This window comes from Taudactylus pleione, unplaced genomic scaffold (genome assembly GCF_031769625.1).
Source record: "Taudactylus pleione unplaced genomic scaffold, aTauple2 ptg000061l, whole genome shotgun sequence".
NCBI lineage: Eukaryota > Metazoa > Chordata > Amphibia > Anura > Myobatrachidae > Taudactylus > Taudactylus pleione.
Genome location: NW_028284463.1, coordinates 16,573,663 through 16,591,386, shown reverse-complemented (window position 1 = coordinate 16,591,386; position 17,724 = coordinate 16,573,663). Strand labels below are relative to the sequence as shown.

Here is a 17,724-nt window from a genome sequence, read left to right as displayed (position 1 = left end):
GAGACATTTCCCTGCATATGGGCTCGGCTTGTGCACACTAGACATATAGAAAGAACAGGTAGGTGCCAGATACATATTTACTAAAGGGAGAGTTTTTTTAAATGTGGAGATGTTGCCCATAGCAACCAATCAGATTCTAGCTATTACCTTCTAGAAGGTGCTAGTTAAATGTTAAGTAGAATCTGATTGGTTGCTATGGGCAACATCTCCACTTCTAAAAACTCTCACTTTAGTAAATAGACCCCAGTATCTCTTGTGGAGTGAGGGCCTGATTCAGACCCGGACGCTATGCTGCGCTTGCTCACATTGAGCCATTTTTCGCAATCTATGCATGCGTATGAGTCGCAATGCGCGTGTGCGAACCGGTCATTGTGATGGGAAAGTGCTCGCCCGTAGCCCGCAGTCGGGCTGCTATTTTGAGTGACAGATAGCGCCGTTTGTGGGTGGTAACAGGGGAAGGTGCTTGAAAACGGAGGTGTGGATGTGCGAACACAGGCGTCCCCGACCGTCAGATGGCGTTTAATGGGTGTGCATAATTAGCAAAGTAGCGTCATTACACACGTGACTGGGTTGTATTATAGCCAGAACTGCTGGCAATGTTGTGGTGGGAAAAGGCTACCACAAGCGCTGCGAGCAGCTCCGATGGCTCTCGATGTTCCCGATTAATCCTACAACTGCCGGGGATGACGTGTGTTGCGAGTGTCAAAGGGGCGTCTTTGTACAGGTGAGAGCGCATAGTGCGGCCGCTCGCTATTACTTAGTGGGCGGCTTTACGCGGCGCAGTGCAAGCACATGATTTAAATAGCCGGCCCCTTTTAGCCAGCGTCCGGGTCTGAATCAGGCCCTGAGAATCTGAAGATCTAAATCATATAGGACAGGACCTGTGTCTACAAAAATTACTGTTTGCATCTAATTAAGTCAGAGATAAGGAGAAAAAAAAGAAAGGAAAAAATAAAAAATCCCCAATACTGGACATATTATTTAATTAAAAATATGCATTATTTTAATTATGTTTTGTTTCCTAAGTAACTATATTATTTTTGATAAACATAGCAAAAATTTACATTTGAGCAAAATAAATATACAAGTAATACTTTATTAGTTTGTAGTTATTAGTACGCAAATAGAGGCCCATTTATCAACGAGTTTTATTATACACAACGAGTGATAAAACTCGATGCGTATGATAAATGGCGCTCCAGCCAATTAGCCACTATTTGTCATTTGTTTGAAAAATGACAGTTGGGAGCTGATTGGCTGGAGCACCATTTATCATACGCAACGAGTTTCAAACCTTGTTGTGTATGATAAAACTCATTGATAAATGGGTCCCTAATGGCCCGTACACACGGGACGATCAGACAATGATCAGATATCGTTGACTGATCGTCCTGCATGTGCTGGATGTTCCATATTGAACATCCAGCAACATGCACCAACCCGTCCATCGACTATAACGACCCGCGATTAACGATCGTGGGTCCCGACAGTAAACAGGCTAACCTGGTTATCGACCAGGTTGGCCTGCATGCACGGGTGATGGTCGATATCGATCATCCGTGCCTGCGCATCGACCATGGTTTGGTCATGGAAGGGGCCAGAAATTGGTCGATTTGAACGATAACGATATATCGTCATCGTTCAAATCGACCGGGGAAATCTGACCGTGTGTATGCACCATTAGTCTGCAATTAGTATGATGTCGAGAGCAGCTTATAAAGTACCATCCAGCAGCCCGTCTGATGTTATTTTATTGATTTACTACATAAGAACTTGTGCTAACGGAGTGGATGGAGCGAGGTCCTGCAACACTCAGGTCCTGATTTGAAGTCCCACGCACATACGCATCTCTGCTATACAGAGTCAGCTGCATTAATGGATGGATGTAACGCTGCATGTAACGCTGCAACAGGGCATTCCCAAGTGAGTGTGGAGAGCTAGTCACAGGTGCGAGGCCCCAGAGATCCGGCTGGTGATGTCACACAGATCTCATGCAGCAATTATCAGGCTGGTGTAATGCGCTCCGATAGTGATGATTGCTACTTTCACAGGCGGAGGCATAGGGCGGAGCGGTCGCACATATGAGGCTAACTCTGAATACAGGTGGGTGTCCGCATCTATTTTCTAGCAAGCAAAGCGACCACAAATGTGGCACAACTCTGAATCAGGCCGTCAATGAGAGAAGGGAATACATGACTAGGGATGGCCAACAATCATCAATGGTTAACCACAGTTGGCCGATGGTTTTGCCATCGATGGAGGAGATCCAAACGTTCCATCAATGGTGCAGAGGAGCTGATTCAGACCCGCTCGCTAGGATGCGATCGCTGGTAGCTGGCTGATAGTTGCAATCTGCACATTTGTATGTTTCGCAATGCGCATGTGTGAAGCACTGTGACAGATCAGTAAGCGTTTGCTCGCCCAGCATAGACAGCCCAGCTGAATGAGTGGCAGGAGAGGCCGTTTGTGGGTGGTAACAGGGGCAGGCCACTAAAACGGGAGGTACGAACGCAGACGTGCTTGAGTGTTTCAACACCGTTTTCAGAGGCATGCATAATTAACAGGCAGCGTCATAGTACACGTCACCTGGTTGTATTTCACACTGAAGTGATTGCAGTGCTTGCGGCAAGGTATAATCAACCTCAAGCGCTGTGAGCGCATCCAATGGTTTTCGATGTACCAATGTTTTCATGCACTTCCAGGAGATGACGTGCGCAAGTGGGCGCATTAAGAATGGCTGGTGGGCGTCTCCATACACAAAGTGATCGCACGCCAAGACATAGTGGGCGTGCTAATGCCTTGCCGTGCAATCGCCCGCCTTGCTGGGCGTGCCGCTGGATTTGCATATGCTGGGAGCGAGCGAAAGCATCTAGCTAGCGGGTCTGAATGAGCCCCAGAGTCCAGCAATGGAATTTTTTTTCCTTTCTCACTGACGCCGGGACACAGAGCCTTGCTCCGCCTCCTGACATGACCCACGAAGCCCCATCTCCACCTCGTGGCCATGCGAGTAATAAAGGATGACCATTGGTGGTCAAAAAAATTGATGATCCCTGTGTCAATGGTTTCATACCATCAAGAATAACCACCAATGGTATCACCGACCCACCGATAGCCATCCCTAGTCATGACTGGTTTCCTGTGCAACACTCATTACAGAATGTTCACCAATATTTCATGCATGGAATGTAAAAGCATTATATGACATGTACCTGATGCCAAGAATGGGTTAAATGTAGGGGTGAGCTGTGTGGGCATGGTGACCAGCGTGTCCAAGTTGACTAGGGTGGCGTTGGTGCCCAGGAAGGATTCAGGGGTTTTCCGAGCTATGGCCTGCTTGCTGCTCGCGGTGACAGACTGAGAATCAAATAAGTCTGGACTGGTGGTGCCGCTGCGTAAGGACGTCAGAGTAGAAATGGAGTCCGCTGTAAGAAATGAAGGCGTGAGAAAGACATTTATGTTATTGGCACCAAAATTTGATCCGACTGATTGTGCCTAGTACAGTCCTGGCCATATTGCCTATCGGGCTGGTTCCCAGTGCTAGACCTTGGTCCCATGCTATTGCCTTGTGAGACGATCATCACGCAGGAATAAGATTTACAGGGGACAGAATTGGGGAAGACAAGGAAATTATAGGACAGAGGGGCCTGATTCACTAAGGCACTCCGGCGTGGAACTACACATTGCGTACGCACGCAGTTCAACTGCGACAGTATGTTAATCCATTGCGATCGCAAAGCAAACTCAGCACTACATAAGGACGACCACTTTACATTGCACACATCCGCAGTAGGTCGCAGAATAGCGAAACCATCACAATCGAGCACCATCGGACCCGTACGCACAGTTGCACAAGCTCTGACCGTTACTCAGAAATTGCTAACAGCCACGCACGCTATGAGACCTCATACTGCGTACGGCATCCCAGTGGATAATTTATGCACGCCCTTGCGACGGCGGGCCAACGCACTGTCACGCCTGCGTTTCCCCGACCACCCCCCCTCCCGTCACCACCCACAAACGGTGGCTACCTGTCAATCAATCTGCCAGGGGTCTGCGTAGCCTCTGCGATCGCAGTCCCGATCCCAATAACTAGTTTGCGCACGTGCACCGTGATGCATGCACAGAACGCAGAAATCGCCGAATTACGTGCGTATCACAGTTGAGTGCGGTAGTGAATCATGCCCAGAGACAAAACAATGGTTCTCTCCTACAGGGCATGTGCGGCACTCCAGCTGCTGTGGAACTACACATCTCAGCACACCCTGACACAGTTTTGTCGTTAGAGCATGCTAAAACTGTGGCAATGCATTCTGGGATATGTAGTTCCACAGCAGCTGGAGTGCCAGACGTTGCCTACCCCCTGATCTACTGAATATGAAATGCAGCAAGCATATCTAGTGACTCCATTATAGCAGCTACATGGAAATTATCATACATTCATTTATTAACATTTGCATCAGACATACAGTCAAAAAGTTTACTACAATAAGGGGTAAATTTACTAAAGTGAGAGTTTTTAGAAGTGAGTTTTAAAATTGATGTTGCCCATAGCAACCAATCAGATTCTACTTAACATTTAACTAGCACCTTCTAGAAGATAATAGCTAGAATCTGATTGGTTGCTATGGGCAACATCACTTTTAAAACTCACTTCTAAAAACTCTCACTTTAGTAAATGTACCCCTAAGAGTTGGCCCAGTATGAGAATGTGTCCTGGGGCTCTCCCACTTGCTCCATAGTAAATTTATAGTTTTTGTTTAATGCCTCATTTTGCCCTGAGATCTGCTGGAAGGTCATGCTGGGACTTGTAGTTGAACAACAGAGCCGCTCTACCTCCACCTGGGAGAGACGATGAGCTACGCCGGATGTAATGCATGTAACATAAGGTAAGGATCCAGCTGCAATACATTACAGAACAAACCTTTCGGCTTCTTTTATTGCACAGGTTTAGATTGCAGCCTCTTCCTTTCCATATGTCCCATGACTAAGGGGGGGTTTGAGCACACGTGGGGCCTTTGGCCCCACACTCCATCCAAATTTCTCTGCAATTTATGCCAAGGATTCTGCCAGATGTTCAGCTCCCGATGGCACCTGGAATACATCACATTTCACTATGCAGAGGAAGAGAAATCAGGAATCCCTGCCGCTTCAGGGTCGCCTCTGGAATGTCCTGGACACGGAGCAAGTGGTGGTTCAGTTTATAGGAGGAATGTGCCTGCTGGATTAATGCACCATAGGCCACTTCTGCAGCTGTTGTCTGTGTTGGAGGTGCATGGGGGACCCACTGTGTTGAAGAGCGACTTGTGATACCGCATAAAGGAAAATGTACGGTGTCGGGATGTCATTGAATGTTTAGTAGGGAAGGAGCAGGACGTGCAGTTTGGCCCGCGGGGCTGCAACCCGTAAGTGGCCAAGAGATTACAAAAGTATATGTAGAGACCAGAGATGGCGATAACCTTTTTTTGTCTCCAGAAACTGTATGAGGAAGGACTTGTAGCTCTACAAGAGATGGAGATCCACTCCCCACACTTTAAAGCCTCATAGACACTTTATATATATATACATACAATGTCTGGACTTTAGAATGCAGTAATTATAGCACAAAGGGAAAATGGTAAATGCTAGATCCAACGGGCTAATGGACCTCTGAATCACAATCATATGACCCGAGCTAGGCTGTGGCAGGCAGACGGTTAGGGGTTAGGCTTCGAGGCGTGAACAGTTAGGGTTAAGATGCGGGGGGGACAGACTGTTAAGTCGTGGGGGGCTGTTAGGGTTAGGCTGAGAGGGGGGGGGGCGGTTAGGATTATGCTGGGGGGAGAGGGCGGTTTGGGTTAGGCTGCGGGCAGGGACAGTTAGTGTTAGGCTGCAGGAGGAGAGGGTTAGGGGAGGGGTAGTGGGAGCCACAAGGTCCTTTAACCAACTTGGATTTAGACTCAACCGTATCTTATAACTACTGGACAGTCTACACTGATGGTTCTGCTGGGACAGACGAAGGAGAACTGGAGCTGGCCATGAAAGACAGAAAATTATGACAAGGGGAATTAGACAAAGACAGGAGCACGCAAGACAAGGGGGGACAAAAAGTAATAGGAAACAGACTTGAGAGGGTATCATGGAGCCATAATTGGATAGGCATCAAATGAGAAGAAGGTTTTGGAGCCCCAAGACAGGCAGACAGGCAATGCAAGTAACCTTCTATGGCTGAGAGAGGTGTCTATGGATGATTATATAGGTTATTAGTGTTGAGGTGATGCCAATGAAAGCCTGGCGATTGGCACCAGGACCCAGCTATTCCATAGATGCCAACCTTCAGCTGCAAAAACAGCCATCCGCTGGTAACTAGCCACCAAACTCCCAGATCAGCAACTTATTTTTGCATGTTTAATATGGACGATTGAACCAAAGGGTTTTAATTACACGTCATGTACCTGATACTTTGGAAGAAGACCTCAGGCTGTCAAACTCAGAGAAATCATCTTTCGCGCTCCCATTTAAATTGCTGAAGGGGTCAAAGGACGAGCCACCTGCTGACGTGAAATATATATTTTTAAAAATAAAATAAATCAAAATCATTATAAAAGAACATGCATTAATCCACCCAGGCCACTCGCTTGCCTCAATGTGATAGGCCACAGCCATTTTGTCCACTGAAAATCAGGACTATCTTATGAAAACTGGGACTGTGATGGGTGGAACTGTTCATTAATATGCCACCAATGGCCAGAAACGGTACTGCAATGATCAGTCACAGCCAGGTAGCCAAAATAGCATGCAGTATTCCCATCCCATGGACCTTCCTACCTGTGCTTGTGCTAGGTTTAACTGCTGGAGCAGGTCCCCAGGGATCGGTTGTAGAATTAGCTGCTCCCGTGGCCGGTGATGGTGCCCAGGGGTCTTGGTTTTTTGGAAGAGGTTGTGTCGAAGAAGCTGCGTTGGTTCCCCAAGGGTCGCTAGTCGCAGTGGCCTTTGTACCTGCTATACAAGCAGCCCATATAATGCAGTGTAACAGCGAACATTAACAGCAGAATGTTACATCTAACACATTGATGTGTGCCGCACAAGTCACAAACTGCAGGAAGCAAAACACTTCCCTGCTAAATACGTCTTCATTTACGGTGCAAATCCTGTCCTTTATTTGGGTCTGATAGGAAATCGGCCAGGGTGTTGAAATAAGCTGATTGGACAGCTGCTGGCCAGCCAGGGTAAAACAAGCAAATCTGATTGGATGACTGCCGCAGTCTTATAGTGCAAACACACAGTCAGATTTTCCTTCAGATCTGAACGATAACGATTTTAAAAATCGTTCAATCGGTCATATCTGAAGGAAAATCTGACATGTGAGCCTGCAACGATGAACGATGCGCGTTCCCGATGGTCAGATAACGATATCTGACATCTGATGTGTTTGCAGTCAGTTTTGGTCGATTTCAGTCATTTTAATGCAGTCAGAAATCGTTCGAATCGTTGGTAAAATCGTTCAAACCGTTTGTAAAATCGTTCATCTGTCAAATCTGACCGTCTGTCAAATCTGACCGTGTGTATGCACCATTAATCTGCACATGGCAGAGTTTCTACAAGTTTAAAAATACTCCATGGGGCATATTTGCGAAGCGTCGGCTTTTGCGCAGCGCCGCTTCTATGCGGGTATGAATTTAAAGCGGTGTGAATGTGAATGCCGCTTTAAATTTTTAGGTCAAATCCCAGTGGGAGCTCCGTAAATATAACCCCATGGATTTCAACCAGAATTGATCAAGAGGAGGCGCTGGCAGGGGGCTGTATCTATGGCTGAAACACAAGGGTCTCGCATTTGGCGAAAGGGGATTTAAGTAGAAAAGTGGAGATCCTTAACGCTTTATATTTTCCATTTAAATATACAGCAAGTCAATGATTATCTGGAATGTTTTGAGGTATGTTCCCCACAGGAGGAGGCACAAGGTGATCAATGCCTAGTAGCAGTAATGATTTACTTGCTTTCCCTAATGGCATATGAAATGCTGGGATAGAGACCTGGACATACAAATTTCCTTGATTCAATGATTTATCATTCTCTCGTGCACATGATGTAAAATAGCAGCCAATCGGATATCAGCCCAAAAGTAACAGCCCGCAATGTTGAGGCACTGGCGCGATCCTGGCGAGAGTGCCGCTAGATTTAAAGTGCAATTAGTTTTAAGGCAAAACCAGCGCTGAAGTCGTGTTGGTTCCAGCAAATAGCGGGCTATGGGCCTTATTCAGAGATGCACGCAAGCCAGGTGCTTTGCGCACGTGCTGCGTTGCAGCTGCGGCTCTGGACGCTGTGTCGGGGAAGCCGCAGCCTGATTGACAGGCTCCAGCTGTTTTGGGGGTGCCCAGTGGTGATCCGATGCTGCATCCTCAGACGCAGTATCCGATCACAGAAGCCGACAGGAGGCGTCTAATTACACAAGTCACCTCCTGCGGCAGCATACAACTCAATCAACTGAATCATGCCCTATTACTTAAAAACAGAACTCTGATTGGTTGCTATGGTTTACGGAACACTTGTACTTTCCCAAGATGTAAGGAGACATGACGGCTATTCTGTATGTATGCTGACAGTAGTCTACGATTACATAATACAATAAGGGCTTTCTAAGTGCTCAGACGCGCCTACGTAGGCCTTGGAATTAGACCTGCCTTTCAAATTCCAGAGGAATATTTTTTCCGGCATCGCTGCTGTGACCTTACACGGAGGAATGTGTCAGAATTGCCAAGAAACTTTCCAAATGAATTATGTCATGTCAGGCCAACACTGAGCTCCTGTGTATTGGAGGAGGGCAGGTGTCTGACGCATCAGCCACATTACCATGGCCTCCTGGAACAATACCTAAACATTTCCCAGAACAACGCCGCCCCTCCCCCTCCCACTGTCTCCGCTGCTACGGGAAATAGGAGTCCTGCGGGCAATACCAAGCCGGGGCTAGTAGTAGGGTACACTATGCTGGCGCTTTACAGGTTAACATTCCTCGTGCCAAAGGATTTAATAGCTTTAGGCCATTGTACTGTGTTTTAGTCCTCTGTGTTATAGAGCGTACCTTTCGCCTACGCAGAGTAGCGGGAGACGTTTTTGTGGGATGAACCAATATTCATAACAATACAGGACTTTGGGGAGTGTAAAAACTTTCTCTTTTTATGTCCTTTTTTTGGCCTCTGAAAAAAAATTTTTTCCCTGTGCTTTGTTATGAAAATAGTTTTTTTATTTATTTCCCACACCCGTCTTTAGACATGAAAATCTACTCTTTTCCCATGGGGAACAGTATGCAGGATGATGGATTAGGCGGGGAAAAAGTATCTGTATCAGGTGTATTCTATAAAGGTACGCAGAATAAAGGCATTCAATTAACCACACACTTTATATTCATTAGCATAACAAGGGCAGAGGTGGTGGAAGGGGAACTTTGGGAGGTATCTCCCAAGTTTCTGCCATTTACCAGTGAATGGTGCACGCAGCATTGAAGGAGTGTTTTGGGGGTCCTGAGTTTCAGACTTCATCAAGCCCTGAAGAGAGATAAAGTGGACAAGTTGCCTAAAGCAACCAATTGTCCCTTCAAAGACTGTGCTAACTGTCCCTTCAAAGACTGTGCTAACTGTCATTTCAAAGACCTGTGCTAACTGTCATTTCAAAGGCTGTGCTAACTGTCATTTCAAAGACTGTACTAACTGTAATTTCAAAGACTGTGCTAACTGTCATTTCAAAGACTGTGCTAACTGTCATTTCAAAGGCTGTGCTAACTGTCATTTCAAAGACTGTGCTAACTGTCATTTCAAAGACTGTGCTAACTGTCATTTCAAAGACTATGCTAACTGTCATTTCAAAGACTGTACTAACTGTAATTTCAAAGACTGTACTACCTGTAATTTCAAAGACTGTGCTAACTGTCATTTCAAAGACTGTACTAACTGTCATTTCAAAGACTGTGCTAACTGTCATTTCACAGGCTGTGCTAACTGTCATTTCAAAGACTGTGCTAACTGTCATTTCAAAGACTGTGCTAACTGTCATTTCAAAGACTGTGCTAACTGTAATTTCAAAGACTGTACTAACTGTAATTTCAAAGACTGTACTACCTGTAATTTCAAAGACTGTGCTAACTGTCATTTCAAAGACTGTACTAACTGTCATTTCAAAGACTGTGCTAACTGTCATTTCAAAGACTGTGCTAACTGTCATTTCAAAGACTGTGCTAACTGTCATTTCAAAGACTGTGCTAACTGTCATTTCAAAGACTGTACTAACTGTCATTTCAAAGACTGTACTACCTGTAATTTCAAAGACTGTGCTAACTGTCATTTCAAAGACTGTACTAACTGTAATTTCAAAGACTGTGCTAACTGTCATTTCAAAGACTGTACTAACTGTCATTTCAAAGACTGTGCTAACTGTCATTTCAAAGACTGTACTAACTGTAATTTCAAAGACTGTGCTAACTGTCATTTCAAAGACTGTACTAACTGTCATTTCAAAGACTGTACTAACTGTCATTTCAAAGACTGTGCTAACTGTCATTTCAAAGACTGTACTAACTGTCATTTCAAAGACTGTGCTAACTGTCATTTCAAAGACCTGTGCTAACTGTCATTTCAAAGACTGTACTAACTGTCATTTCAAAGACTGTACTAACTGTAATTTCAAAGACTGTACTAACTGTCATTTCAAAGACTGTGCTAACTGTCATTTCAAAGACTGTGCTAACTGTCATTTCAAAGACTGTACTAACTGTGCTAGATAAATAACAGTTAAGCTGCATATACACAGAACGATTTTTTTGAATGATTATCGTTAAAATATATCGTTTAACGATAATCGTTTGAAAAAATCGTTCACTTTCTGAGTCAAACGATGAACGATTATCGTTCATGCGCGTTCACATTTGTAGTTTGTAGTTCAGTCAGACTTGTCAACTCAACGATTTTCATTAAGTTAATATGCAAAAATCGATTGTAGTTCAAAAAAATCGTTCATTACACTTTAAAAAATCTGACAGATAATCGTTCATAAAATCATTCATAAAATCGTTGGTAACAAAATCGTTGTGTGTGTATGCAGCTTTAGAAGCTGGTTGAATGCTTTGGGCAACTTCTCCACTTTATCACTCTCCAAGGCATGATACATCCCCCCCAAGACTTGTGTAGGGAGGTTATATTAAATGTAACATAGTTTTTGCCAGAGAAGAAATCAGCTTGAACCTAATTTGCTTCTGACATTACATAACATTAAAGCAGGCAACATAAGCAGGGGCCTTAAGCCGCGTATCCACTACATGATAAAATAAACGATTGATTGATAACGACATCATTATCGTTCTATCGTCCGCAATATCATCCAGTGGATATGCCGTCAACGACCAGCGATGCACGCTCCAGTTGATCGTTGACGCCGTCGCTCATCGCCCAAACCTGTTGCCCCACCTGACATTATCACCAAGTTGTGCAGGTTCGGGGATGAGGGAGGGTGCCGGCACTGAACGATATATCGTTCAGTGTGGGCTCAATGTCCACTGCACAATATAATGAACGATAACGATGTCGTTATAGTTCATTTAATCGTGTAGAGCAGTGGTTCTCAAACTCGGCCCTCAGGACCCCACACAGCTCACATTTTCCAGGTCACCCAGCAGGTGCACAGGTGTATTCATTACTCACTGACACATTTTAAAAGATCCACAGGTGGAGCTCATTATTTCACTTGCGATTCTGTTAGGAGACCTGGAAAACATGCACTGGTTGGGGTCCTGAGGACCGAGTTTAAGAACCTGTGGATATGCGGCTTAAGTTACTCTTAAAGTGACAGTACCTTAGCTCTCAGCTCATTGGGAAGGGAGGTGTAATGACTGTGCAGAAAAGGTGAGTATTTACCAAAAGATTTCCAGGGGTCTACAGAGGCTTGGGAGGCACCTGCGCCTCCCCAGGGGTCCTGCTGGCTTTTTGATGTTGTCGCTGCTACTGCGGCCCAAGGCTCGGATTTCTGTGAGGCCGCGGCCCCTGCAGGCAGTGTGTCTATCAGGTCCAACAGTGAAGGCTGCTGCTGTTAATTAAAAAAATTATATATAAATATATATGAGCATACTATGAATAAAGTGATGGCACAAACTAAAAATATGTATGGTCACGCCAAGTAAGGTATCAGCCAATAAATGAAAGACACCTGAAAATGGTGACCCCCTACATATAAGTTTCTGCTACAGAACAGCAGTGACTCTCTAGGCCTGAGCAGCCGATAGCTGATAAAAGATTCTGTTACATAAGAGCAGTGACTCTCCAGGCCTGAGCAGCCGATAGCTGTTAAAAGATTCCGCTACAGAGCAGAAGTGACTCTCTAGGCCTTAGCAGCCGATAGCTGATAAACGTTTCCGCTACCCAACAGCAGTGACTCCCCAAGCCCGAGCAGTCGATAGCTGATAAAAGATTCTGCTACAGAGCAGCAGTGACTCTCCAGGCCTGAGCAGTCGATAGCCGATAAACATTTCCGCTACCCAACAGCAGTGACTCCACAAGCCTGAACAGTCGATAGCTGATAAAAGTTTCTGTTACAGAACAGCAGTGACTCTCCAGGCCTGAGCAGTCGTTAGCTGATTTTTCCCTGCCAGGGATCCATGTACTATTCAATCCATTGGAAAGTAGAGTGTGCATGTTTTGTTTTAGTCTTCACCACTTTATGGGTAATTTGCCTCTATACTGCCCACCAACACCCCTCCTCTTAGCGTACTGATCATCCCCCAACATCCTCCCCAGACAAACCAAAGTAGGACACTTTGCTTGAAGCAATGTGCTTTCGTTATTGATCTCACCGATTTCTTTTTGGGGACTTTAATGGTGTGTTTTCTGCTTTCTTCCAGTGCCATCTGCAGCCGCAAGTCATCGCCTCGACGGATACGCTCCTCCTTTCCGAATATAAAATGTAGGATGGGGTTAGAGCCGAGATCTTTGCACAGCTATCTACACTCCACAGGCGTGCCGTAGAGAACAGGTCTAATAATAATTAACTATAATTTTCTGTCAAGATGCCCATGAACCACTACAGACCCATTTTGCACCCTTTCCACCTGAATAATTGTATGGATGTGTAAAGAATGAACATTTGTGTATCATACCTCCCAACATGACCCTCTCCAGCAGGGACACTATGCTCTGGTCCTGGACTTCCCTGGCAATTTATGATTGGTGGCGGCTCCAGAGGTGGGGCTGTAGTACAGTCCAAAATTCAAATAGGGTAGTCACACCAACTGCCAGTGAGTCCCAGCCAGTGATGTTGGCAGTGTGTGAAATGACAGTTGGTGTGACTCCCCTATGTGAATTTTGAACTGCGCTGCAGCCCCACCTCTTACCAGGGAAGTCCAGGACCAGAGCATTGTGTCCCTCCTGGAGTGGGTCATGTTGGGAGGTATGGTGTATAAAGCCTCTCTGTGTGATAGTGCCTTCTCCAAGATGAATCTCTACCATTATCCAACTTCTACTAGCAGATTCCTCTTCTCTTCTTATGCACATAAGGAAAGGACATCGTTCATGCTGCAATCTCTTTAAATAAAACTTTCTTTATTTGACATAACCCTAAGGGAAGGGTCTAAAATGGAAGGGTCTGCATTACATGAATGGTAGGAGTCCCCCCCCCCACCCTCTGGTATACACGGCATTTGTATGATAGTGTTGGTGCACTCACCTGTTCCGCCACCTCTCGACTCATGGCGAGCGCCAGCTGTAACTGTAACTCCTCCTCTCCGCTTGTCTGGGGTCGGGCCTGCTCCAACTCTGACGAGACGCGGGGGGAGGTAGCTAAGGGACGACACAGACAGAGGTCACTGAAAGGCAGCTCCCATGCCCCAGAAATATCTCATCTAGACAGGATAACATGATCCATCTTCTCATGAAAACATTTCTCTGTTCCAGTGCCACTGATTATCTTGGGCAGAAGTGCCAGCTCTGTGGGTGTTTGACCACCCCCAATACTTGACTACTAAACATCATATGCCATTTTTTCAGAGATATGGGGCTGGGAAGTATGTAAGCACCCCAATAATTTTAATTGCCCCCTAGGATCCATTGGTTGATAGAAATTGCTTCACATACATCAAGCACTTGGGGGTATATTCACTGTCCGTTGGTTTATCAAAGTCACCGATGAGCTTTGACAGATGGATTTAAAACGGCAACAGAAAAATAATGCTAAAGCAGTCTGATTTTACCATTTATTTCTCTTGCCCCTTTAAATCCACCTTTCAAAGCTGCCGATCATTAGCGTATTAGATAAAACCAACACAGACAGTAAATATACTCTTTGATCTCAAGCAATTTTGTTCAGCAAGCAAGTGGAAAATACTGGTTCAGACTGATTGCTATCGATAAAGCGTTACATATATGTAACATTGGGGAGAGATAAAGTGGAGAGAGATAAAGTACCAACCAAACAGCTCCTAGCTGTCACTTTTCAAGCACAGCCTGTAAACTGTCAGGAGATGATTGGTTGGGTTTTTTTTTTTCATCTCCATCCAATTTATCTCACATCTCCCCCAAAGTGAGGCTGAAAAAGACAAAATAAATCCACCATGTCTAGATGGGTTTATACGAAAGAAGGCAAAGCTGAAATCCTCACAGCTGTCTGAAGATGTAACCAATATAGAAACTATCGTATTGCACAGTACCACTTCTTCCACGTACAGATGTGCCCTCACCTGAGGTAACTGAGCCTCTCCGAGAGGTGCGTAGCGTGCCGTTTTTTCTCTTTCAAATTTGCATCTTATTCGTATCGCAGCAAAGTAGAGCAATCTAGCAAAGAATTTTGGTTGCTTCCAGTTTTACTTGTGCGAATAAGATGCACATTTTGGCCCTGATTCAGAGCCGGACGCTCTGACCAGAGCGCTCGCTCTGAATCAGGGCCCACCTCCATTAATATGGAGCGTCCTCCTGGACGCTCGTATGGCTGTGGGTCACCACCCACAGCATATACGAGCGTGCAGGATGATGGTCGCGATGGTCTTGACCATCGCGACCATCGAAACTGCGAGCAAAAGCCTGCGGTTGAGTTTTTCAACCGCAAGGCCAGGAGTGATTTTGGCTCTATCAGAGCCAAAATCACTCCCACTGACAAGTGATGTCAGTGGGGCCGGCTTCAGACGGTAGGCGTTCCCTTGGGAACGCCTCCGTCTGGCAGGCACGCCCACCAAAGGGGGCGTGCTGTCAGTCAACATCGAAAGTCCTTCGCTCGTCGCGTCTCGCGCATGCTGTCAGTCAACATCGAAAGTCCTTCGCTCGTCGCGTCTCGCGCATGCGCACGACCGAGCTCCCTCCGTCGTGCGCATGCGCAGACCATCGACCGACTTGCGAGCGGACAGCCGCTCGCAAGTGGGTCTGAATGAGGGCCTTTGAGCGTAAAAAGACGCTTGGTATAACTGAGTCACCCGGGCCTAGCACGCGGAGAGGGGCTGTGTGGCGCACCTGAAGCCACGGTGTATTATTTTGGATACATTTTACCCTTACACCCAGCAGGAAAGCGTCCCTGAATATATATATAAACAGATGTTGGTAGCTCTGGGAATGTGATAAGTTAAGGAGCAGGCCAGCTGGCTGATAATAGCATAAGTACATATGCAGGAAAGGCAGCTTCTGTGAACCCAAAAATGTATACCTGTTACTTATAAATGGGACTATTCTCAAATAATGAGTTTTGTATACCATACTTGGTTACACAGCAGAAAGATTGCAGCATTTACCCTCCATTGCTCTGCCGCTATCAAGTACGTACATCCACAGAGCACAGAAAGTGTGGGAACCGAAACAGCGATGGGCAGACACGCTGCCATGTTGCACAATCTCAGACTCACAGCTGTCCAAGTGGCACCGTCAAAATATCGCCCAGAGGGCGCAGCAAGGCCTCAACATGAGGGGGAACTGGAAAGCACAATGATTCCCAGAGCTGGTGATGTCAGCAAACCTTAAAATACTTCATCACCCCACAGGCAGGAAGCAGGGGCAGTGCTATGGGATGTACAGGGTCACAGGGCCTCATTCCCGGAATTCCTGTGAGAGGGACATGCCGTACTGGGATGCGGTGGAGAAAGTGTACAGAAACATGTCGTGCTGTCCTGCAGAACTTGCACAATCTGTGGCCACTCCGCTCATCAACATTTTAAAAAATAATCACCTCAGTCTGCACAGAGGCGGGCGTCCATTTTGTGGGCTAATTCAATAATCACAAGGGCGCGGCACAGAAATTCACTGGTATCTAGCGCCTCATGCATCAGTAATGTCACTAGTTAATAGTGTTAATAGTCTCCCTTTTCCATGCCTCATGTACTTGTGATGTTACTAGTATCTAGTGAATATTAGGTACAGCTTACAAAATGGCTTCCTCCGCTGTAGATAAAAAGAAAAGCTAAACTTTTAAAATGCTGCATAGCAATAAACCTGGGAACCGATAGCCAAGTTATGAATCTGCATACACCCCAATGTTCCGATTCAAGACGGAGAGCTCCGATCTGAGGGGACTGTCCCTGCGTCCCACATAAAATTAATTTTGTACCGAATCATTGGGGTACAGTTTGGCGGTATGTCCCAATTGGGCTGTGCCCAGCGGCAGGTGCAGGCTGTATTTAAGGGGTGTTTTTAGGGGAGGGGACTGTGGGAGGCCAATGTTGTGTGCCCATATCTACGAACCATGCCCCCTATCCACGCTGCAAGGCACACTCTGCCCCGAAACGTGAATTACAAACATTGGGAGTTATATAATCTGTAATATTAGGACTGACACAATGAAACAGGATGACACAAATCTTATTTGCTTCATATCAAAATACAGTAATACACTGACTGGGCATGTAACAATTATCTGCCCACTTATTGCTATGAGTGAAGTTTAATGATTAGTACATACACCTGTCACCATGCCATATATGGGGCAGCATCGTATCTGGAAACTCCCAATACTCTTATTGACCAACAATGAGGCTGGTTTTCCCTGCTTGCATCCAGCAGAGTAGAAATTAATCACTAAAGCAGGATTCCCATCACACCATCTGTCTCTCCTCTCCTCTCTTCTCAAACTTAGCATTTTCTGTGCCAGAGCTGCCGCCAGCGGGCCAACGGCTGATGCGGGCACCTGTCAGAGACACTGACTGAGGCTGGCTGCAAACATTAAGCTAGTCGTTGTGAATCTTGCTCAATATTCAGGTTATGGGTATGGTTTCAAGAATTTTCGACAGGTTGTCTAGTATTATTAAAACCTGTACAGTACATCGGATCAGACACCCAAAGCACATAGCTCACCGTCAAAAAAGCAACCATATTGAAGACCAAGTCATCATTCGTGAGAACGCTGCTTGTCAATTCACTAGTAACCAGGGTCATCGCATGGATACAATGGAGGCAGCCATTTTGTGGGCTGAACCTACATACATGAGAGTGTCATTGGGTAGGAACAAGTGACATTACTGAGGCTCTCTGTGGTGTCCCTAGTTCATAGTGAAGTCACAGTCTGCATTCTCGTGATTAATAAGTGTCTCATGGTGAAGTGGAATTTCCCTAATCTCTGCTAATAGTACCAGACACATGAAGTTGGAGCTATTTCCCTACATGGTATACATAAATGTGCAGGGTCTGATTTGTTACACAGTTATAGTCTTTTACTCTGTTTTACTCAGCTATATTGTCTGACATTCCTAACACGCTTCAAAACCCTTGGCGTTGCTTATTCCAGCATACGAAACATGACGC

At 45.7% G+C, this 17,724-nt stretch overlaps 1 protein-coding gene across 4 annotated transcripts in view; it reads right to left on the bottom strand.

The window, feature by feature from the left end:
• EPN2 (epsin 2) overlaps positions 1-17,724 on the bottom strand; it is a 67,812-nt gene that overhangs the window by 11,097 nt on the left and 38,991 nt on the right. For 2 of the 4 annotated variants that reach the window (XM_088464807.1, XM_088464808.1), the window contains 6 exons: positions 13,679-13,791; positions 12,810-12,902; positions 11,878-12,046; positions 6,805-6,978; positions 6,432-6,530; positions 3,210-3,422 (listed from right to left, as the gene is read on the bottom strand). In XM_088464807.1, coding sequence (XP_088320933.1) covers positions 3,210-3,422; positions 6,432-6,530; positions 6,805-6,978; positions 11,878-12,046; positions 12,810-12,902; positions 13,679-13,791 — 861 coding nt within the window. The remainder of the gene's footprint in view (positions 1-3,209; positions 3,423-6,431; positions 6,531-6,804; positions 6,979-11,877; positions 12,047-12,809; positions 12,903-13,678; positions 13,792-17,724) is intronic. The other 2 variants (XM_088464810.1, XM_088464809.1) reach the window with 2 other exon arrangements.